We start from the raw sequence: 22780 nt of genomic DNA, 5'->3' as shown, positions 1-22780 counted from the left end.
CCGATGACACCAAGCTGTGTGGTTTGGTTGATACGCTGGAGGGAAGGAATGCCATCCAGAGGGACCTCGACACGCTTGTGAGGTGGGCTGATGCCAACCTCATGAGGTTTAACCATGCCAAGTGCAAGGTCCTACACCTGGGAGGGAGCAATGCCAGGCACAGCTACAGGTTGGACAGAGAAGAGATTCAGAGCAGCCCTGCAGAGAAGGACTTGGGGGTGTCGGTTGATGAGAAACTTAATATGAGCTGGCTTCAGTGTGCGCTCGCAGCCCAGAAAGCCAACCGTATCCTGGGCTGCATCAGAAGGAGCGTGACCAGCAGGTTGAAGGAGGTGGTGATCCTGCCCCTCTCCTGTGCTCTTGTGAGACCTCACTTGGAGTACTGTGTGCAGTTCTGGTGTCCTACACATAAGGAGGACATGGAACTTGTCCCAGCAGGAGCAAGCCCAGAGGAGGCGCACGAGGATGATGAGGGGACTGGAGCACCTCCTGTATGAAGATAGGCTGAGAAAGTTGAGGTTGTTCAGCCTGGAGAAGAGAAGGCTGCATGGAGAACTCATAGCAGCCTTCCAGTATCTGAAAGGGGGCCTATAGGGATGCTGGGGAGGGACTCTTCATTAGGGACTGTAGTGATCAGACAAGGGGTAATGGGTTAAAACTTAAAAAGGGGAAGTTTAGATAGGATTTAAGGAGGAAGTTCTTTCCTGTTAGGGTGGTGAGGCACTGGAATGGGTTGCCCAAGGAAGCTGTGAATGCTCCATCCCTGTCAGTGTTCAAGGCCAGGTTGGACAGAGCCTTGGGTGACATGGTTTAGTATGAGGGGGTTTGGAACTAGATGATCTTAAGTTCCTTTCTAACACTAACTCTTCTATGATTCTATAATCAACCTTAACACTGATTTTTTTGTTGTTTTTTTTAAACTATATTCTAAATATTTGAATTACACTTTAATGCTGTGTTGTTGTGCTGTCTAGTATTAGCTTTTGTCCATGCTTAAGCTATAACAGAAATTTAGTTTTCCTTTTCTTTTTTGCTCGATAATGTAGTTCCTCAGTCTGTAAAATTCAGTAAATATTTTTATTTGAGAAGATTAATGCCCTGCAACAATAATTTCCCCTTCTGGAAACATGTGCCTGCATAAAGGTAAATATCAAGGTGTTCTGCCCAGACTGTGTTTTATGATGTGTCACATTTTAGTTATGTTTGAAGGAAAAAATGAGACGTATCACAATGAATAGAGTAAAAATACATTCTTCTAAATGTCTTATTGCACAACTTGGAGCTCTAGACTGAAAAACAATCTTAGGTTAACAGGAATGCATTTTAAATGTTGCATTTGGGATTATCAGAACTGTTGCAATGAGTACTAATTGAAGTTATGCACCTACCATACTGAATTAAAAAATATTTTTTGTATGTTTCTTTATAGTCTGAGAATCTCAGTGCTCTTTAGCTTTAGTCCTAGTGTTTTATGTGTAAGTTACCAAGTTACTTTCATTTTATGATATGATTTTCACTCACTTTCAGAGGTGAACAAATTTTTTGTTGTAAAACAGATCCTCATGTTAAAAACCTTAAGGGGAATTTCTGGGTAGTTCACACATCCAGAGCCAAAGTTTCTCTAAACTCTTCCGAAAAAGTTAAATGTCTTATAAAGGCTTTAATTTTATGCACTACACTAATGTTGCATAACAGTGTTTTTTGTCAGTTTAAAATATTCTTATTTTCCAAATGATGCATTGTAATTATGAGCAGAATAAAACCTTTAGTCTGCCTACTTTTCAACAGCTCACAGAACCCTTTTTATGGAACATGCACAACAAATACACTTGGGAAACAGTCATCTTGGTGCTGAACTGAATTTTCTTCCAGGCAAAATATCCTACCCTGGAAGCTTAGGGAAAGGCCAATACAGTAGTCTAAACACGTATAATGCATCACTAAAAGAGTGAAAGCAAACAACATCTTTTGGAAGCAGTAAATCACTGAAGTCACAGTGTATAATGGCTAAACAAATAAAAAAGAGCATCCTTTGATTTAATTACAGTATTGATTTAAATGTCCTGTTGGTTTCAGCTGGAGAGAATCCCAGGGAATGCCCTGCCCTCACTGATGTTTTGTGTGGGAATAAGGATTGCATAGAGTCTCAGTTCATCTGTGACTACAAACCAGACTGTGAAGACCTATCAGATGAAGCTGACTGTAGTAAGTGTCTCTTTGTGTATTAATGTAATCACCAGTTAAAATTATAATGTTAAATTCTGTATCTGTGAATTCACAGAGCTTCTCAGAAGAGAATTGCAAGCAGCTTGCCTGCTTCCCCAACATGGAAGGGCTGGTATTTTCAGATCCTCGGAGCTGCAAAAATGATTTAAGTGTGATATAGTTGCAAAAGTATAATTTACTTAAAACAAAGATTAAGTATAAAAAACACCCCAACCATCTTAAGGATTAAAAGCATATTTAAGGTATAAAATCATTGGGTTACAATACAAATTAACTCTGAGAACAAAAGTAAACTCATTGATTCAGGTGAAAGCATGTTAAGCTGTCGATATTGAATGAAATATCTAAGTAAGCAAATTAATGCACAATAACATTTAGACATGATTCTGCTACAGGAAATGATTATTTAAATACAGGCTTATCCTTCCTCCTAGATTAATCCTGTCTCTGTGGTCCGAGTTGTGTCGCTGCTTCATGTTCATTGTATTTTGTTCTTGCTACTATTGCAGAGCCAGAAAAACATTTTCTTGCTATTCTGTTACAGAACAGCTAGAAAAAAAAAAAACAAACCAACAACTGATCTATTTATGTTCTTGCAGCCCTAGTGAATACTGTTACAATTCTTTTCTGTAAGTATTCTTTGCTAATGCTGTTTGAGATTTAAAGGCACAGCCTAATTTTGAAAATCTGGATCAAGTTAACAGGCTTTCCAGTTCAGGCTTGAAACTCAAAAGCAGTAAAACATTGTGTCTTTTGTTCCTGCTTCATGTCTTTGTTTATTTACAGTCACATTCCAGACCAGATGAGTCTAATTCTTAATCTTTGAGCTGGCAGTCCAGATTCTTCCATAATGCAGCTATGATCAAAAGTAACCTTGGTAAATAAAGTAAATGCATTACATGCATTGCTTTAATTGTGTTGAAGTCCACATACTTCACTGAAATCAAGCGATACTTGGTGATCCCTTGAAAATCAAAGCATTTTCTCTTGTGTGTGCTAAATGCTTTAACTGGGAAGGGTTACAGAAATAACGACTCTTTATTGGGTAATGTAAATGATATTGTTTTAGTCAGACAGCAGACTTCCAACCTGGAATACATGTGAAGATGTCACTGGAGGGATTTAATTTTAAGTTTCTCCCTCTTTATTGTTTTCATAACGGTAAATTCATAACAGTTCTGAAGTACATATGCTGAAGCTGGTGTCTCTGTTTCTGGTTTTTACTTACTGCAGTGCTTTTTGTTTCAGTTAATATTGTGAGTCATATTAATGGAAATCAATCTACATTGAATGACAACTTTAAAAGACTAGCTTTTTTCCAAGTAGATTCCAAGAAAAGGTAGATTTTAAACACATGATCTGGATTTCCTGTATATAGTAATCATATTTTTTTCAGGAGGTAGGCAAAGTAGGTGCAACAAAATACCCCATAAACTCACCCTTGTAACATTTTGCAGAGCTAACAAAGTCTGAATTGCTGTCTAATGTAAACTGCTCTGTAAAGATATTCAGAAAATTGTTGAGACACTTGATTTATTCCGTAAATGCTGTTACAGGATATAGTAGTTTCATTGAGGAGGGGGGAGAAGTATCTGTGTTGTCTGGAAGGGCTGTGATAGCATCAACTCTCAGTCAAAAAAATGGAAATATTTCTGGACTTAAATGATCTTGAATCACAGTAGATCAACACAGTCTTTGCTATACTGCAAAAAAGCTTTTCCAAAGGAAGAAAAATAATAGATACTGATATTCACTTTAAAAAAATAGAGTGAAATATCCTTTTATTATAGATGGAAAACTGTAGTTATATCAAAATGTTTCCATCAATCTTTAGTCTTGCTCTTGCTGCAGAACTGACAAAATATTACATTAACAGTAGAGGAGAGATACTGTAATCTAGCATTACAGAATGCCCAGATAAGCCTCAGGTATAACATTTCCCTATCTGCTATATCTTAGTTCTATTAAATGAGGCCTTACATTTGGATAAACACAACTTCTCCCTGAGCATATATCTTAAAGATGGGAATAAACAACATTAATGGACACATAATGCCTTCAAGATATGGAAACCTCATTTTTCTAATGAAAAGGCAACAGGAGCTGCTTAATCAGAAACGAGAGCAGGACAGGCACAGAGAAAGCCAAAGCCCATCACAAGTTTTTGCAGTCACATTTCACCACAATTATCTTCTTTTCTGTGAGCTCACGGTCTGAGGTTATTTCACATTCTACTATGATTTTATACCAGTGTAACTCCAAAGAAGTAAATGGACCATAATCTACGCAGCAGCAATTCCTCTGTGGAGGATTTACAACAGAATCTTGGTGAAATGCATTGTGCCCACGTAGGCTGGTGTACTTTTTTTTTTTTTAAAGTATACTCATGGAAATTACTTACTCTATGCTTCATTCAGTCCAGTCAGGCAATCTTGCAAAATTCTCATTCTCTTTCAGTAACCTGCTGGAAGTACTAAGGTTTCACACATAAAAGCAGTTTCAATTTGCATGAAATGCAGGCAATTATACACTCAGATTGGATTAATAGCAAACTTGAGTGTTGATGGGCCAACTAAAGGAGTGCTTGAATTACTGAAATAAAAGCAATTTTTCAGATAAATAATCCTCTTTTGGTGGTTTCTAAGCAAGCTGTTTACTCCTAAAATAAAAAGTATCTACCACATGCAGGTATGTTGGGTGACTTCATCAACCCTGTAAATACTGTTCATGAATATTTATTAATAATTACCTTCTGAATGCATTGTTAAGATATTACGGAAGATTCCTGAAGTCAGGTAATCTATTATGAATAGTATAAATAGAACTGTACAAGAAAACTGCAGTTGTTTCAGTTAATGGACTGACTTCTTTTCCTGCCTGCGTATGAGGATATTTGGTGTTGGAGTTAATATTAGGCTCACGTCATGCTTGCAATGCAGTATCAATGTGGATGCTCAGTGAATGTGTGTATTCCTTTCATGATTCTTGAAATGCATGTTGTAATAGCACTAACAAAAGCACAGAATGGTTGAGGTGGGAAGGTGCCTCTGAAGATTGTCTGGTCCAAAACCTACTCATAACAAGGTTCACCAAAATAGGTTGCTCAGGGCTGTGATTTTTAATAGTTTGAAGCCTTTTCAAAGACAAAAAACTGTTCCAGAGTTCTCTCAGAGGGGTATTCCTCACTCTTACTAAGTAATTGTGTAGCTGCTTCTGCTTTATTGTTAAGGAAAACCCCTTTAGAAGCCCCAGGAGAGACTGTGATGTTATTTGGTTTGTCTCTACCATAGCCTTGTATCATTTTATTGATTAATTTATTTTCCAAAGTTACCTGAAACATCAGAGGCAATGGGAAGTTTAAGAAAGATCTCCTCAAATCAGTGTACTAATCACTAAAACTTCTCTTACTCACCATAAAACCATCTTCACGCATAACACAAGGATGAGTTCATAAAAAAGTTCATAGTGGAAGTGGAGTCCACTTCTGCTAGCTAATTGGCTGGGAATCATTCTGTCCATTCACCTTGTATAATAACTAACATTACCGAAGTCATCAGGCCATATGTCTCTAATGAAATTTTAAGGCTATTTATACCTGCTCAGTAAGTGAATGGTGAAACTTTATTCCTTCCCTTACTAACTACCACATATTATTTATGTCTGTACACGAATCACAGCAAATCATAGCATTAGCCAAAAATAATCTTTTCGAGTAGCATGTATAGCCTTTTACATATAAGAGCTGGGGTGATAATTTACTTCTTGCTATATTTTCAGGTTATTACACAAGTATTCCTGGAAGCTGTAACTTTGAAACACAAGATCAAGAATGGACCACTGCATGTGGATTAACACAAGACCCTAGGGATGACTTTGACTGGAATATTAGCAACAGTGCTATCATGGGACAGGGAGGTCCTGATATTGACCATACACCAGGTATTCTCATGTGTCCTACATAACTTTTGGGAAAATTAAATATTCACTCTATTAAAAAAAAAAACCTCATAGATTAGTGCCAAAACAACAGCAAATTGCAGTGTAATCAACTGAGCTTACTGTATATGCAGGTAGATCATAGTCAGCAATTAGCACAGTAAGCAGATCAGTTCCAACATGCATTTAAAATGTTCACCTTCTTAGTAAAATTACCATATAGCATAAGTATCATATAAAACCCATGCCAAAAAAAAATTAAATGTTTTAGCATATTCAGTCTTGCCATTAATACTATCTGGTAACTTCTAGTTCTGTCTAAACACAAACCCAAGCAGCCTGGCCTATTACCAACCTTTTTAGTTATTGCTTCCACAGCACTGTAATTTTATAAATTGCTCTTTCAGAGTGGTCCTGATTATATCATTCCTTATACTCCACTTCAGCTTGATGCATTTGTTTAGTAATTTTCTAGACAATGAGCTGCTAAATATAATGTGAAGATACTAATTAATCATCCTATCTGGGACACAACAGACCTCTTTCTAAATTACAGTGCAACACGCCCGCACAAATGCAGTAGCTGTTTCCAAGTCTGCAATGATATTATTAATGAAAGATCTCTTTGAAAACTTTTAAACAACTGCACATATGAAAATTCTAATAGAAGACCACCACAATTGCCCTTTACAATCATACCTTCTTAAAAGTTACATCCCACGCAGACATATAAATCATACCCCTTATCCTTTACAAATCTGGGTTCTTGAATTATTTTACTTTAATTCAGAATAAGATCTGAGAAACTTTAAACTGCAAAGCATAGTTTCAGCTGCAGAATACATAAGCTCATATGTGAGGGGTGAGTATATAGAGTGGATATGATGGCACCAAGTTTATTTTTAAGGATTTGAGAATTTATTGCTGTAAGAAAAAAACGGTATAGTGCAGATGCACAATTTACACAAGTCCATCAATATCTTGATTCAAAATTGCCTTCCATGGAAATACCATCTTTACAAAACATTCACTAATATTGTTTAATAAAACAAAGCAAAAAATTGTCCTATTGGCAGGGAATCAGTCTTTTCAGATATATTTGTTAATCAGCTGTTTACAGAGTGGCTTAGAAGAGCTCACATGGGGCTGGTGGAACTACCATTCTGATTCTGACCATTTTTTACGTGTCTTGTGCCTTTTAAAAGAAAAATTAAGATGCATTCCTTAGATTAAAAATCCTGAACCTTTTCTTTTTTTCTGAGAAAACTAAGTGTGACCTTCAACAGTGGCAGCAGAAAGAAAAAAAAACAACACCCCAACATGTCAGCAGCATGTTTTCCCTATTCAACCATTTTTGTCTGTATACGTTCATTTTAGGTGATAAGCTCCTTCTGAGGTATAAAAAGGGGGCATCTTTTTCTGCTTGGATTTGAATGATGCATTATTTTTCATGCTACCTCATGGTTCTTCAGCAGCAGCTGAATGGTAGGAAATTTGGATACCTTGGCTCACTAATAAGCTTCAGGTTTTTGATGTGTTCCCTAACTGCCATGCTGCATGACAGAGAACTTTACTGTGTAAAAGCCATCAACAAAGGTTCTCCTGACTCCTGAAATGTCAGCCTTCAAACTGACCCTTAGAATCTGTGAGTGTTTGTGTTTGCCATGTTTCAAATTTGTTATTCAAATACAAATTAAGTATTTATTCAAGGATAAAGAGGTAGAGTGAGCTCTGAGGAAGGTTATATTAATATTATATGTAAAAAACTCAGAAATATACAAAATATTAACATGGAGGATCTCTGTACAACCAAGGTGGGGTAGGCATGTAGGTGGAGAAAGATACCAGTGCACCTCTGTGTAAAAATGCTTATGCTCTGAATCTTCAAGCAGTATTGAAAAAAAAGTGGTTTTGTCTTTTTGTTAAGGTAGAGGACAGCAATTTTTGTACATAAACTCATCTGCCCAGAAAGAAGGAAACATAGCAAGGATAATAACCACCAAACCCTTTCCAGCTAGCCTTGGGGTCTGTAGGATTCGGTTCTGGTTCTGGATGTTTCCTTCTAGGCAAACAGGAGTCTTAAAGGTAAGAGGAAAGCGCTTCTACGGCATCGTGACATAGTAATATTTGCTTTACTAGTATTAGCATTTCTGTGTCTAGAATGAGCAAAATCTCAGAGCCTATGTTAGCAGTACTTCACCACAGCTTCAGTGCAGTTACACCTATACACAATATTTTTTTGCTGACAAGACCAAGTGACAATTCTGTTTTAGTTTTAATTCCACTTGAAGTCTTTTTGCAACATACGTAAGAATTAATATTGCATATTTAATTTCCATACTTAAACCTACCAAACATCAGCACAGTTCTTTGCACAATTCACTCTTTAACATAAAAAGGCTCAAAATGTATTCTTCACAATGATAGTTCAATTATTTAATACAAATTTTTAAGAAATTTGCAGTCCTGTAATCTTATTATGTAAATATAGCTTTTAAAATACTCCGGCATGTCTTCGGGTCTATTCTTTCCAGTTTACATTATTTATCCTTTTGCATACACAAAGTTACCATATAAAGATTAAGAAAACAATGCAGTTGGTAAAGGTCAAGAGCAGCTCCAGATTAAATTGAAATAAAAAAAAAAATATCAGCAATTGCTTTTTGGATCTGTTGGTAACTTAAATACTGTGAAATTATCTATGCTTATCTATGTGTTTAAATTCAAGTATTCTGGACATTGCAGCGTGCAAGATTTCAGACAAGATTTTCTGAAGTGTTTCTGTAGTTTTTCAAGTATCACAGAACACTACAGCATTAGTGCATCAATAGATGTGTGTGGCCTGTGTGTTAGTAGGCAGAGAGTCTGCTTTTTTTTACTTTTTGCATTTCAAACAGACAAGTTTAATTAACTTGCATTAACTTCCATTTCATTAAGAGATCCATAAAGAATTGTCTTTTTCCCACATGTAAATAAGGTTCAGTGTTTATAGCTTTGCAACATATACTCTTTATGTTATGAACGTAACAATGTTCATGACAGACTGAAGTACTCAGCAAGGAATTATCATCCTGTCACAGACCCAGTTTACCTCCATGGATGTTTTGTTTTTTTCTATGAAACTAGTAATCTATTCCAGCATCAACTATTGCTGTTATTAAATCAAAAATATAGATTAACTGTAATCATTTAAGTGAGAGAAAAAAAAAGCCTAAAAAAAACCCCAAACCTGAACAACAAAATCCAAAAGAGACAACTGTCCTGGGTTCAGCAGTAGCGGTCATTTTTCTCCTTAGTAGCTGCTGCAGTGCTGTGTTTTTACTTTCAGCCTGGGAACAGTGCTGGTAACACCGATGGTTTTAGTTACTGCTCAAATGTTTAGTCTGACCAAGGACTTTCTGAGCCTCATGCTCTGCCGGGGAGGAGGGGAAGCCGGGAGGAAGCAGAGACAGGGCACCTGACCCAAACTGACCAAAGAGGTATTCCATACCACAGCACGGCATGCCCAGGATGTAACTGAGAGTTACCCGGAAGGGCTGGTGCACTGAGGGGTGGGACTAAGTATCTGTTCACTGCTTGGTCGGTTTGGGTGTCTTTATGATTGGTCGGTGGGTGGTATCATATTCTTTTCCCTTGTTATTTCCCTTATCATTATTATTATTGGCGGTAGCAGCAGTGGTTTGTGTTTTACCTTAGTTACTGGACTGTTCTTATCTCAACCTGTGGGAGTTACATTCTTTCGATCCTCCTCCCCATCCCTCCAGGAGCCGAGGGGAGGGAAGAAGGGGGGGGGGGGGGGGGGGGGGTGAGCAAGTGAGACTGCATGCCTGACTGAGTTTAAACCACAACAACAACCAACAAAAACAACAGCCCAGCAACAGCTCAGTGAAGATTTTGTTCAGGTTGCAACGAAGGTGAAAAAAGTCAAACTGTAATAGGAAGTCTGAATAATGTGTTAGAATATAACATCAGTACAAACGCTGTTATAGCTGTTATCTGAAATAGAGCAATCTGGTCAAGCCAGAATTTAAATAAAAAGGCCTGCAGATATCGAACATACTGTGATGTGTGATTAAAAGAATATACAGGGAAACTCTAAAAAAGAAAGATAAGAATGAAGGATGCATTGGCATAGGATGTGGTAGAACTGCACAAAATAATGTGAAATGATGTGTCATGGTTTAAACCCAGCTGGTAATTCAGAACCACGCAGCTGCTCGCTCACTCCCTCCACTTTGTCCCCACCTCTGCTCCCAGCATGATGGGAAGGACGATAGAAAGAAAGTAACTCCCATGGGTTGAGACAAGAACAGTCCGGTAATGAAGGTATAATACAAAATTACTACTACTGCCACCAATAATAATAAGGATAAGGGAAATAACAAGGGGAGAGAATATAAAACTAAAAAGGGAAGAAAAAAAACCCAAACTGATAAACGCAAGTTATGCACAATACAATTGCTCACCACCCATCGATTTATGCACAGCCTGACCCGAGCAGTGATCTGGGTCATCTGGGTAACTCCCCTTATTTTATATACTGGGCATGATGTGCTGTGGTATGGAATACCCTGTTGTCTAGTTTGGTTCAGGTGACCTGTCTCTGCTTCCTCCCAGCTTCCCATGCCCCTCTTCACTGGCAGAGCATGAGACTGAAAAGTCCTTGATCGGAGTAAGCATTACTTAGCAACAACTAAAATATTGGTGTGTTATCAGCATTATTCTCAGACTAAAGTCAAAACCACAGCACAGAACCAGCTACTAAGAAGGAGAAAAATAACTGTTACAGCTGAACCCAGGGCTTTATAGGAATAAGCCTATTTTTACCCAGAAAAGGAACTAGTTGCTGAGAATAAAGATTAAAGAATAAAAAGTGCATCTTTTCTGCATTCACAAAACATGTTTCAATTGCACGGTTCTGTTCTCATAAACTCTGCAATTTGGGAAACTAAAAGCATAGTCTATTAATATAATTTTTTAAAGGACACAATGTTTATAACACCTCTCAAATTAACATAGAATGAATGCTATTTAGAAGAGATCTGAATCCTGACACTTCAGGACATCAGTCAACTATTAGCCCACAGGAAAAATAAGTTACTTCATAATGATTAAGTACAAAACCACTAGCTTTCCTTAGGAGTACATGGTAACAGCCTTAGAGAAGCAAGTTATTCAGCACTATATACATGAGTGATCTAATGTATCAGTGAATATGCTCTGAGCTCATAACAAACAATTTTTACTGCATTATACTGCAAATGCAATTTAAAAAAAAAATATGTCTCTTTACATTGTTTTGACTCATTTAGTTGCATTTAAAGAAAAGGAGAGAAATGGAGGTGATTTCCACATTTGTTTCATTCCAATGCGGATACTATTAGTCATCTCTCAGAAAGACAGAAAGCATTCAGCTTTCATTAAGCTTCAGCATTCTGTCTCTGTCCATTTACTTCAGGAGTCTGTCATACAACTGAGAATGAAAACCATAATTAGTTCCCAATGTGACAGTATAATTCTAATATATCAGTTTTCTGCCTTGGTATTTGTTGATATTAACACTACTGTGGTACAGTAAATTTTAGTATAAGAGGTCAATTTTACTAAAAAATGCTAAATATTTTATTATTCAAACTTGTGTTTAAAGAGAAAAGAGGTAGATAACTTTTAAAAGTGCTTCTCTATTTTGACAGTGAATTATGAAACAATTTTGCTAATCTGATTTGTGGGCTTTAGAGAAACAATTTCAGTCTGTCTTTGGTGTAGCTTCAGTCCAAGGAAGATGTGCAATGACGACTGCCAAGGAATGTGAAGAGTTCAAAGGCATGCTATTAAGGATGCAGAGCAGAAAATATAGCATCATTATTCACTGAAGTCATTGGGAGGTTTCCGCAGCTGACACAAGTCCCTGGTGCCTAGTGAAGTGAAAATACAGATTGTATTTCACAAAACTTTCTTGCTTCTTTGGCTGGTGATTAAAGACTATACATTGGAAATGATGGGAGTATACACCTCTTATTATGCACCCTTCAGAGCTGCATCGGCTTCTTGATTATTAGTTAGTTCAGATGGAACATAGTGCCTTCCAGCATGCACAGCTAGAGTCAAGGCAAGATCAGGAAGATAATATGTTCTCTTGAAAAGTCAGCATGAGGGTACAGGATAGCCATATGAGTTGTAACTGCTGATGCCTAAGTAGAAACTAGCAGTTTATATTTCATGACCTTCAAAAGTATGTGCAATTTCCCCATGTCCAAACTGAAGTAGAAACTGAAAAAAAAGAATTCAGAAGTTTCTAACACAGGAGGTGCTCTGGAGAATTAGAACCGAGTCATGATTTTACGGCAGAGAATGGAACTTGCTAAAGAATGCTGTTCACATATGGACTACAAATGAACCAGCTGGCAAAGGTGCCTTGGAGAAAGACCAAGAAGAAAGTATAAAAGCGTCACTTGTATAGATTATAATGCTAAATTCTTCCTAAAATCGCTGTGAAGTGTGTATTGGGTATCTTCACTCCTGAGCTTTTCACTGTGCAGTGAATGAAGTGATAGCTCTATTTCTGTTGGTTCCAGTTCTTTGTGATTTTGACTGTGTGTGCAACCCAGAAACAGCATCCACACAGAATAAGGAATAGACAGATATAGTGACCACTTAGTAAAATATATGCTTGTTGCTCTTATATTAAAATGTTGGGGTTTAGCTCGCAACTAGCTGGAGCATAATCTCCCCAGACTGACAGACACAAAGTTTTTTAACAGAACTTCGCTTCAAGGTTTTTACATTACATGCCATATAGTGGGATTCATCTTGCTGGCTTTTTTCTCTTTCACGTGTTAATTTGTTTCCGCTACCATGCTAACTTGTACACAACTCACAGGATGCTTTGCATGGAGGTGTTGTGGTCTCTGGGGGCACTAAGCACCACATATCAGCAGCTCTCCAGGGCTCTAGGGAGCTCATATCCACGAGAATTTGCTCTACCTTTCATGTGCTGTACATGTTTACACAGGCCAGCAAAAACCTTCTATACGCTAAACAAACTTCCTCACACAGAAGATGTTGCAAACTCTCAGTAACAGGGGTAACCTCAGAGAAAACTACAATATTATATATCACAATTCTTTCTTCACTTTCTATAGGCACAATCTCTGTGAGAATAAGATCTGTATCACCAGCTAAAGGAACGGTCTTCCCATTTTTCTGAACTTTATTGTAATCTCATTTGATTTAGCATATATTTTAAATTATGCATTATTCTTTTAGAAATTTCAGCTAGAATTTTTTGAAAATGCATAAGAAGACATACCATTTCCTGGCATAGTTATGGATAGATAAAGGCTTGGATAAATGAAATAAAAGTACTCAGAAGTACTTTAGCAGACAGTGGGATTGAAGGATTTCCCCAGGAGTGTACATCAGAAATGAAACAGAGCTGGGAGCTCACCTGAGATTTCCTATGTACTAGTTTAGAGATTTACAGTAAATGCTGTCAATTTCCACAAGTTACTATGTGCTTGTTGTGAGAAATCATACACCAGGTTTAAACTTTAGTCAAAACTAACTGAGGACACAGCCACACAAATTAACACAATACATTAATTAATCCATAGTAATTACATGTCTGCATGCCCTTACTCGGTGTTAAATATGAGTTAAATCTCAAAGAAAAGAAAGGCAAGGCATATAAAATTACCTTAACATCTGTAAGAACAAAAGCTAATGTCATCAAGATGTTGCATTTTAGACCCAGTTTGACTTGCAACCACCTCAGACCTATTGGCCAGTATACATACAACATGACCTGTAAAATAGTGAATGGTTCCAGTGACACATACAGGTGGTGTAACATAGTCCTAACCTCACATTTAGAGTTCTTATAATTAACAGTTTCAACTTCTTAAGGCTTCAAAGGTTGTTAATTGATTACACAACAGTTTTTCTATTTGTTTTTTTCATGGGTAGAATCAGCTATTTCTTCTCAATACCTGTCTTTTCAGCCCTGCAAGATGCATGTTTTTAAGAAGATAGTGACAAGATATTGTTGTTACACAGTCCTGTAAGCAAACATCAGGATTAACAAAATTAGGTCCTTCTCTGGATTATTGCATGTCAGTCATCTTGATGCTCCTCTCCTCATAAAATGAAATAACTTGCAAGAGTGTCCAGGCATCAGATATATTTTAATCAATACATCAACTTCTATAAAGTGTGTCGTTCATGGTGCCATTCGGTTTTTTACCTATTTATCCCACCAGGTTAGCTGGGAGAGTCAAAGGTATGTAGTTATACAAATCATTATGGGTTTAAGTTTATAACTTTCTTGGGTTTTAGCTTTTGTGTTCCATCAGTAAACAGGGACATTCGAGTGGGAACAGTGACTCGTGAGTCAATGGAGGATTAGTCTAAAAAGTTTGAAGAGAAGGATGTTGTTGAAAGCGATGAGGAGAGGATAGTGACAGACACATTCCGTCTCTTAAAGAAATAGTTAACATCTGGAATAGCTAGAATATGCTTACTTTCATTACTCCAGTTCTTTTTCATAATTTCTCAACAGGTTTAGTTTGTATAAGGATTTTGGACTCCTGAGTGAGAAGAGCAACTACCTGTGTAATCTGCAGAATTTCCTGTGCTTTACATTAATTCGTCAGTTGTTGGTTAACTGTGAATTCATAAATTGTCGTTCTTATTTTTTTCACTATTTTATGATTTTATTTTTTATTTACAGCTTTCTAAATATGCTTGAGCTAATTTACCATGACTGCCTGAAGCATGTTATTGTAAATTATTTGCACCAGAAAAATGACATAAATCATTAGATGCCAAGCATTTTACTTATATCTCCAAAATCTTCACCTGGTCTATCAACAATAAGGAGGTCACAATTTACAGATGAAAGGATAGATCAAGGTCCTTCTCAGTTTCTTCCTCAATGTTTAGAGGAATGTGGGTAGGTCTTTACTCATTAACTTCTATAAATCAGGCTGAGACTGTCTGTAGGTTTTCCAATTAGTGGCTGTATTAGCAGTTCTTTCTATTTAATTTTGTTTTCATAGGAACTTTTTATTTACAGCTGAACTAGTGTTAGCAAAAGTATTCAGTAACTTTTGGTCATAACCTAGAAGGTGTGGGTTTGAACCATGTCTAAGATGGCCAGTGCTACCCAGGCAGGTAGCTGTACTTCTGAGTTTGGATTGTGTTACTTTAGATAGCTGCACTCCTCTGCTGCTTAATACTGATTCAGTTGCATCTCTTGGGTTTCATTGTCAACAGGTACGGCTACATAACACAGCTACAGAACATGGCATGGATATTCTTATGTGGTCTTCTAGTAGAAATGAAGAAAACAAATGGATGTATGCAAATGTAGCACTCTCCAGTAACATCCCTTTCAGAGTTGCTTTTGAAGCTGAAGTGGGGTGGAGTCAACCCACAGAATTTGCTCTTGATGATATTTCTTTCACCCCTGAATGCATTGATGGAGGTATGGTGTTAAACAAAGATATAAAATACATGTTTACTTTTCAGAGGGCAGAAGAAAATTGTGGAATTTCATGTTTTAATGTATATCACAGTTAAAAAATCTGTATTTTTTTTCTTTTGAAATTACTGCAATACTGCTATGTGTTTACTTCATTCAAAAAAATGTAGAAAATAAATGGGCACAGCACAGTCATGCAAAGAAGTATGTGTTTTTCAAAGGAAATAAAAATGTATAAGGGAAGAAAGATAAAATTTGTCAAATATGACCCTCATGGCCAATTTTTATCTACTGCATTTTTCTCTAAAAGAAAGGACCCATTACACCTAACAGAGGGATTCCTATCTGTTTGATGGCTGAGTGATGTATCTAAATATTTGGCCAGGGATTATGGAAGACAGTTTTGTGTCATAATTAGCATTTGAGTTTTTGAGTAATTACAGAAACTCAGAATATTACTTTCACTGAGGGCCTCTTAGTGTTTTTATGAACGATACTTGAGAGGGATCAGTCAACTCTTGGTTTTCTGGTTTCTGAAAATATTCAGAAAAGGCCTTAGTTTGGGATGGAAAAATATCAAAGTGATTATGAGTGATTTCAAGAAGTTCAAAAAGGTTATGAGTATCAAAGTGGTTCACAATTATTTAAAAAAGAAATATGTTTAGATCTTTTTTTTTTTCTCTCATAAAATGTCTCAGCAGTATAGCAAATTTATCTCGGTATCAGTCTGAGACTTTACAGTCTCATTTGAGCTGCACAAGCTAAATGACTTGAACTGTGTAAAATAAAAACAGAAGTTAAATATCGTGTTTATTCAGTGAGAAAGTCAGTGGTTTACCCTGCAGATGATATATAGCACATGATACAGTATCAAAATTAAAAATATTTGCAAATACAGATTCTGATATGAATATCATAATTCCTTATTTTGAAGAGTCAAGAGGGGAAGAAAACCAAAGAAACAGAAAATCTTTTGTGTAGGTTTTCATTCATAAGAGATAAGTAGGAATTATTATGGTTAAATGAATGCTAAAGTGAATGTTATAAAAATATTCTTGAATATCATTTCTTTCTATTTATACAGCTCTTGTGTTCAGATAGGATAGTCTGTGTATGAATTAGCTGTCATGCTGCTGAAGAAACTTTTTTTTTTGTTAGTTTGTTTTGCGTCAGTTTGAGGGTTAAGGAGTTTGTTTCCAGGGTTCTTTTTGCGGGGGGAGGCGGAGGGTGTTATTTGTTGTTTTTATTATGATGGCTAGCCAGTTCCTTGGAGAATTAACCACATGCCAATTTAAGGCTTAAGGTGGAAGAATATGTTCACACAGGTGGTACTTGCTCAGTCAGCAAGCTGAATAAAAAGGTTTGTTTGTTTTCTTTGAATGATACCACCAATAGGCTCAGGCAAATACTATTCTGGAATGTCTTCAGTGAGCTGCAGACTATATACATAAACAGGTGCTTGTTCTACCCTTATTATGGTAATCACGGTAATCAAGAGAACCTTTGTTAACCATACCAGAGAATTACTTTGGCAGCTTTATGCATAATGTGGGATAATAGAACGAGAAATTTTCAGATTGTATATTTTAAGTACCTGTAATTAACTGGAAAATGTAGGTCTGTATTCCAACAATGTATACAAATCAATTTTCCAATTTTTATAGAACTTATATTTTGTCAGTTAATTATGAAAGAGCATGAATACAGAGAAAGGAAAAAAATTTCCATGGGAAGTATATATAAAAATAATGTATATATAATGTAAATATAGTGTAAATAATAATAGCTATAGAAATGAGGTAATTTTTATGGAGCAGCATCTTCTAATCACTTTATTTTTCTCCAGAGATTTTCATTATAGGATACTTCAAAGTATCTACCTTGTATCACTATCTGTCTTACAAATATGGTATATCATAAGGAACGCCTTAAGAAAATTTTGTAGATTTATACTGTTTACTTATGTATAAATTGTTGGCTAAGTCAAAAATTCATACTTTATCTACATGCAACCACTTAAAAATAAATCAGACAGTCTTAGGTGGTCATCTAGGCTCTTCACCCAGCTGCAGAAAGGGCAGACCTCTTCAGGAATCAACATATTCCTTTCTGCTGCAAACTGGCAATCTGCCTCGTTAGTTCCTACAAGCTGCAGTACTTACAAGATGGAAATGGTGGTTTATCTTGCTCTGTTCTGTATTATGTCATTATCATATCATCTGAAAAAGAAACAGACTTTTCCTTGAACAGCTTACATGTTTGACTTAAAGGCAGAATAATTGCCTTTGTATTCTTGTGTGCTTGTATGCTGCAGACAATTTCTATGTATTTTTTGATGGTGATTTCTAGAGGTATAGGAAGGCTTTGTACATTAACTCTTTACAAAATATTGTTCTTTATAAGTCTATTCTTTATGCTTTTTCAAGAGTGGAATAAAATATATTACCCTAAAAGAAGCTTAGGCAAATATTGTGGTATGGCCAATAATGGATACCCAAGGAAATGTATCAGAATGAAAGAAAAACATGACAAATTCTGCCTTCCCTCAGTCTTTCCCAATCTGAATTAATTTGGTTCAGATTGTTTTCTCATATCTTTCAACTTATTTTTCTTCTATGAATTAGTCAGTTCTTTCTGAACATACACAAACCTTAAGTTATTGGAAGATAATGTATTTTTTATTGGAAAAACATCAATTGGCAAAACTTGGTTGTAGGAGGTCTTTTTCCTGCTTTTTAATCCCTATCACATTGCATCCCCCTCCCATGCTCTGCTCTAGACCATCTTGCACTCAATTAAATCTGTTATTTGGAATTAGAGTACAGAGTATTCTATCCTTACCACTATTTTTTTTTCATACCTCTATTCATAACCTCTATCTTGCATTAAATGTGTCATCCTAGATTCATCCTCAGTCCTGATGCTTCCACACTTCCATATTCTATTCATCCACCTCCTGTTCATCACTTAATTGGCATCCAATTTCAGGCATAATATTTTAGGATTTTCCACATATTTTTTGCCTTCACCAACCGCTTCACAGTTTAATGTGCATCCTGATAATTCTGCTATCATCTATATCATCCGTCTCCCTCCCCCAGTTTTATAGTCTTACTGTTGTCCCAGGTATGTATTTCTCAAAAAAATATATACAATTGCCTAATGGAAGGCAATCTCCTAATGAGTCTAACTTGATACACAATATCCTCTCCGGACAAACAAATGCTGTCCAGGTAGACCAAATCTGTCCTTGCAAAGAGGCAAGAGAACCACACAAACTGTGTATAATAAAATAAACCACAGCAGTTTTGGAGGAAAAACCTAACTCTAATGTTTTAATATTGGTGGTGACAAAAAGCAGCTACTTTGAAGTAGGTGCTATTTTTTACTAATAATTGCTGTTGAGTAACTGCTGAAAAATTCATATGGTAAAATTTGAAGATATTACCATCAAGTAACATAAAATCACTGCCTGTAGATATTTAAGCAAGAACATTTTCCTTTAACAGAAATGGTGGGAAAGTTTACCTGCTCCACGGTCAGTCCTGCTTTGACTTTTGCTCATCATGTTTATTCAAAGACCTAACTCCAAGAAAAGAGTATTACGTGCAGTACAGTTTTTGTGTGATGTTCTCCCTTTGAGGAGATTGTTTTACTGCTGCAGATCTTTTTTTCTCTCTCTCTCTATTATTATTTTCTACTTGTCTTTAATTACTTTGGGTTTCCTGAGGCAACATGTTCTAAATAGAAGCAATGGTAATTTAGCTGGTTGGGAGCTCTAAGCAATAAAGCATTACCAGTAGCTCTAATTCAGCTGTGGTTTTTATTTTTTTTTAAGTAGTCAGCTCTCATTAGCCATGAGAGTTTCTACAGATCCAAAATGTTTCTGAACATTAAAATAAAGTATGACCAAGCTAGTCTCTGGCCTACTGCAGAAGTAACTTCTAGCTGATGCTGATGCGCAGAGAGAGCTGCAGCACTGTCTGTCAGTGGCACAGGATCTAGCTGATTTCTAACATCCAAACTTTATGCTGCTTATGTAAATCAGAATACAAGGTTTCATCACTCATTCATTATTGAAGAAATAAACTGGATGGGCAAAGTCTGTGTAATTTAAATAATGAGGTATTAGTTACATAGCAGTTTTATGTATTGCAAGAGTATCCTCAAGAAACGAATAGTAAATATATTTTGTGATCTCTTCCAGAGATCACTCAGGCAAAATCTTTGTGCTTGTGGAGATCTTATGCTGTAAGAAGGTAAATATTAGTACAAAGTCAGCACTAACTGCTGCTCCAGCCGCTTGATGCAGTGAGTATACCTGCTAGCCACTCTTTCGCAACAGCTCTTTGTGAACTTATACTTTTAAATAGTATTGCTGTAAGTAATTGCTTTATGTTATGGTTTATTAAAAAATAATAGCACTGACACTTTGCAATGAATATTTGGGCTGCATCTTGGATATAAACAGGAGTGCAAACATCATGCAGTGCTGTAGGTTCTAGAGTCCACCTTTCCTTATCATTCTGTAATTTTTCATTTCTTTTTTTAGTCTGTTTGCTTTCATAGCTTCCTACCCACAGCTGCTCAGTGCTATCTGAAGTATTTTCCTGCTTTTCTGTTTTGTGAAATACTCTTAATACTTTATCAACATATGAGAAAGGACTGCCAGTGTTACAAGTTCCTCCACGCTCTCTACTGCATTTTCACTTTCACCTGGAAGATTTGCCTGCAGCAGAAAACATCATTATGGAAGGATTCATTGGAGATAAAAGGGTAACTCACATAGTGCAAAACACTCAGCACAGAGAGGACATATTGTCTCTCACACTGTGTCATTTGGTCACAGTGGAATTGCACAAATCCCAGTGCTATTTCCCAGACTGCTGTGGGTTGGTTTTTTTGCTAATGATGTCATAGTCCTTGACTTCGCCACACAGGTTACCAATAAATGGGTCAGATTTGCCATTTATGTACTGAAGTAAACTCTTCAGTAGTTTTGGGCTGCTTTCACTTAGGTGAAAAGTTTGCTTTGACATGCTGTAACTCATCCGAGCCCTCCCACTGCTTTGTAAAACACAAAACTAAACCTGCTGTAAAGATTTGAAATAATCCTTACATTGAGAAAGCTTTCACTTGTTGTGATGAAACAAATAGAAAAAGCAAATCAGAATCTGTGAATCACAACATTGGTATTAGCTCTACATTCAAGACCACGCCAGCTAGTACTGTGAAGGTTTTTTTTTAAAAAGCGCACACAAAAGCTTCCCACTACCCTAAAACCTAATATCTTCCAGAAACTGAATCCTCAATGTCTTCGAGCCTTCATAAGAAAGTCATGACAGACGGCTAGATCCACCCTTATAGATATCTTCCCTAACTTTTTAGAAGAGCTGATATTGCAAAGAAGTGATGAAACAAAGGAAATTGCATTTCAATCACAAAATTTAGGATAGACACACTCCAAACTTCAAGTCAGCCATAGCAAGTAAAGAAAAGTTGGATCTATCAATATAACCTGTCTCCAAAACTTATGGGTGCCTGGCAAAAAGTATAAGAAAAGGGGAACTACACATACTGTTTTCCGCCTGTGCATTGGCCATTGCCAGACATTTGTAATTCAGAGGCTTCCAGAGCTATATGTATTTCTCAGGGGAGTTTTCCCTTTAACTTGTCAGTTTCCCTTTTAACGCTAAGGAAATTTTTAATATTCAGGATTTAAATTATATGCTGATGTTTGTGTAAATCTAGGCTTATATTCGTGAACAGGAAAGCTGTTCAGTGTATTCTCATTTAGGTCTTGAATTGTATACATTTTTTATATAAATCTTAGTGATTCAATCTTCTGCCTGGTGGGTAGGATTTCTTCAAGACTTCTCTATATTGCAGTTTCAGACCTCACAACAGATTTATACATAACAGACCCAATCCTGAAGTTACTTCAGAGCAAAACAGTTCCCATTGACCTCCCAACTATAGCAGAATTACACCTTGTCTAATATCAATATGCAATATCATACCAAAAATGTATGATAGGTGCAGGTTCAGTCACCAGGCTGAGAAGTGTTCCAAAGGGCCAGAACTGTATGCCATTCTTTTTTTTCAGAGTGGAAGGAAATGAACTTCATTACTGACATCTTCTAATACAAACTGTCTCAGATGATTATTTTAATTAAACCAGCAGAATTAAGTTGTTTCTAAGACTTTTTAATTGAAGTAGGTTGGTAAAAGAATATTTATTATAAACGCTATTTCCGTGTAGCATAAATAGCATAAAGAAAGAAAGAAAGAATAAAAAAAAATAAATCTATATAGATAACAAGCTAATGGTCACTGGTGGAGGTTATAAAAATTAACCGTTAGTCTGAGCTACTATGATTTTAGGTGCTATATGGTATCTTGTAGGTATCTAACTTTCAGAAAACGATTAGTAACCATTCTTCAGAAGTCAATCCCTTTGTGATTTCAGATTAGAAACCACAAAGCAAAGGTACATATGCCTGGAAATGTTAATTCATAAAGACTTGGCTAGTTGTTATTTATTTCTCATAACGTGTATTGAGGACTATTTTATCTCTGTTTCATAGAATGCACTCTTTGAATCCTGATTGTCTAAAAACCTTCCCTGCTTTTACCGCCACAGACTTCCCTTTGCTTCACAACAGGATCTATGTGTTTATATACAATGACGTAATCTTTAACCACATTATTGAATACTATTTTACCCAGAGCACACTCTGCTTTTTCCAATGCAGAGAATTCCCTGGTGAGACATAATTGAATATTTTGGTTTCTTCATATACATTATTCAGATACACCTTTGAATGTAGTATTGTTTTTCTTTATGAAGAAGTTTTCTATTATGGGCAAACTAGTCAAATATCCAAACAGCCTAGAAACTATCCCTTTGCAGATAACTTTATATGTTCCCTGGCACTTTAGTAGATGCTATCTCACCGAATCTTATAATAACAGCATAAATGACACCTGCAACTAATTAAGAAACAGCAACACGGAAAGTATAGTTGGTGTTTATGTGTTATTTGTGCAAAAAAATACCCTGGTGGCTCAGAGACTGTCTTGCTGAAGGGTGTGCATGAGCGTGTCCATGCATTCACCCATGTGAAGCAATAGTAA

General features: G+C 36.4%; 1 protein-coding gene across 1 annotated transcript in view; it reads left to right on the top strand.

Annotated features, from left to right (window-relative positions):
- Nucleotides 1–22780, top strand: part of MALRD1 (MAM and LDL receptor class A domain containing 1) — a 245916-nt gene that overhangs the window by 159231 nt on the left and 63905 nt on the right. The window contains exons 30-33 of the mRNA XM_062633694.1: nucleotides 2077–2205; nucleotides 6004–6165; nucleotides 8090–8247; nucleotides 15436–15646. Coding sequence (XP_062489678.1) covers nucleotides 2077–2205; nucleotides 6004–6165; nucleotides 8090–8247; nucleotides 15436–15646 — 660 coding nt within the window. The remainder of the gene's footprint in view (nucleotides 1–2076; nucleotides 2206–6003; nucleotides 6166–8089; nucleotides 8248–15435; nucleotides 15647–22780) is intronic.

Source organism: Pezoporus occidentalis, unplaced genomic scaffold, assembly GCF_034315485.1.
Source record: "Pezoporus occidentalis ecotype Australia unplaced genomic scaffold, CSIRO_AGI_Poc_V1 ctg40, whole genome shotgun sequence".
In the NCBI taxonomy this organism is placed as follows: Eukaryota; Metazoa; Chordata; class Aves; order Psittaciformes; family Psittacidae; genus Pezoporus; species Pezoporus occidentalis.
This window is presented reverse-complemented; position numbering and strand designations above follow the sequence as displayed.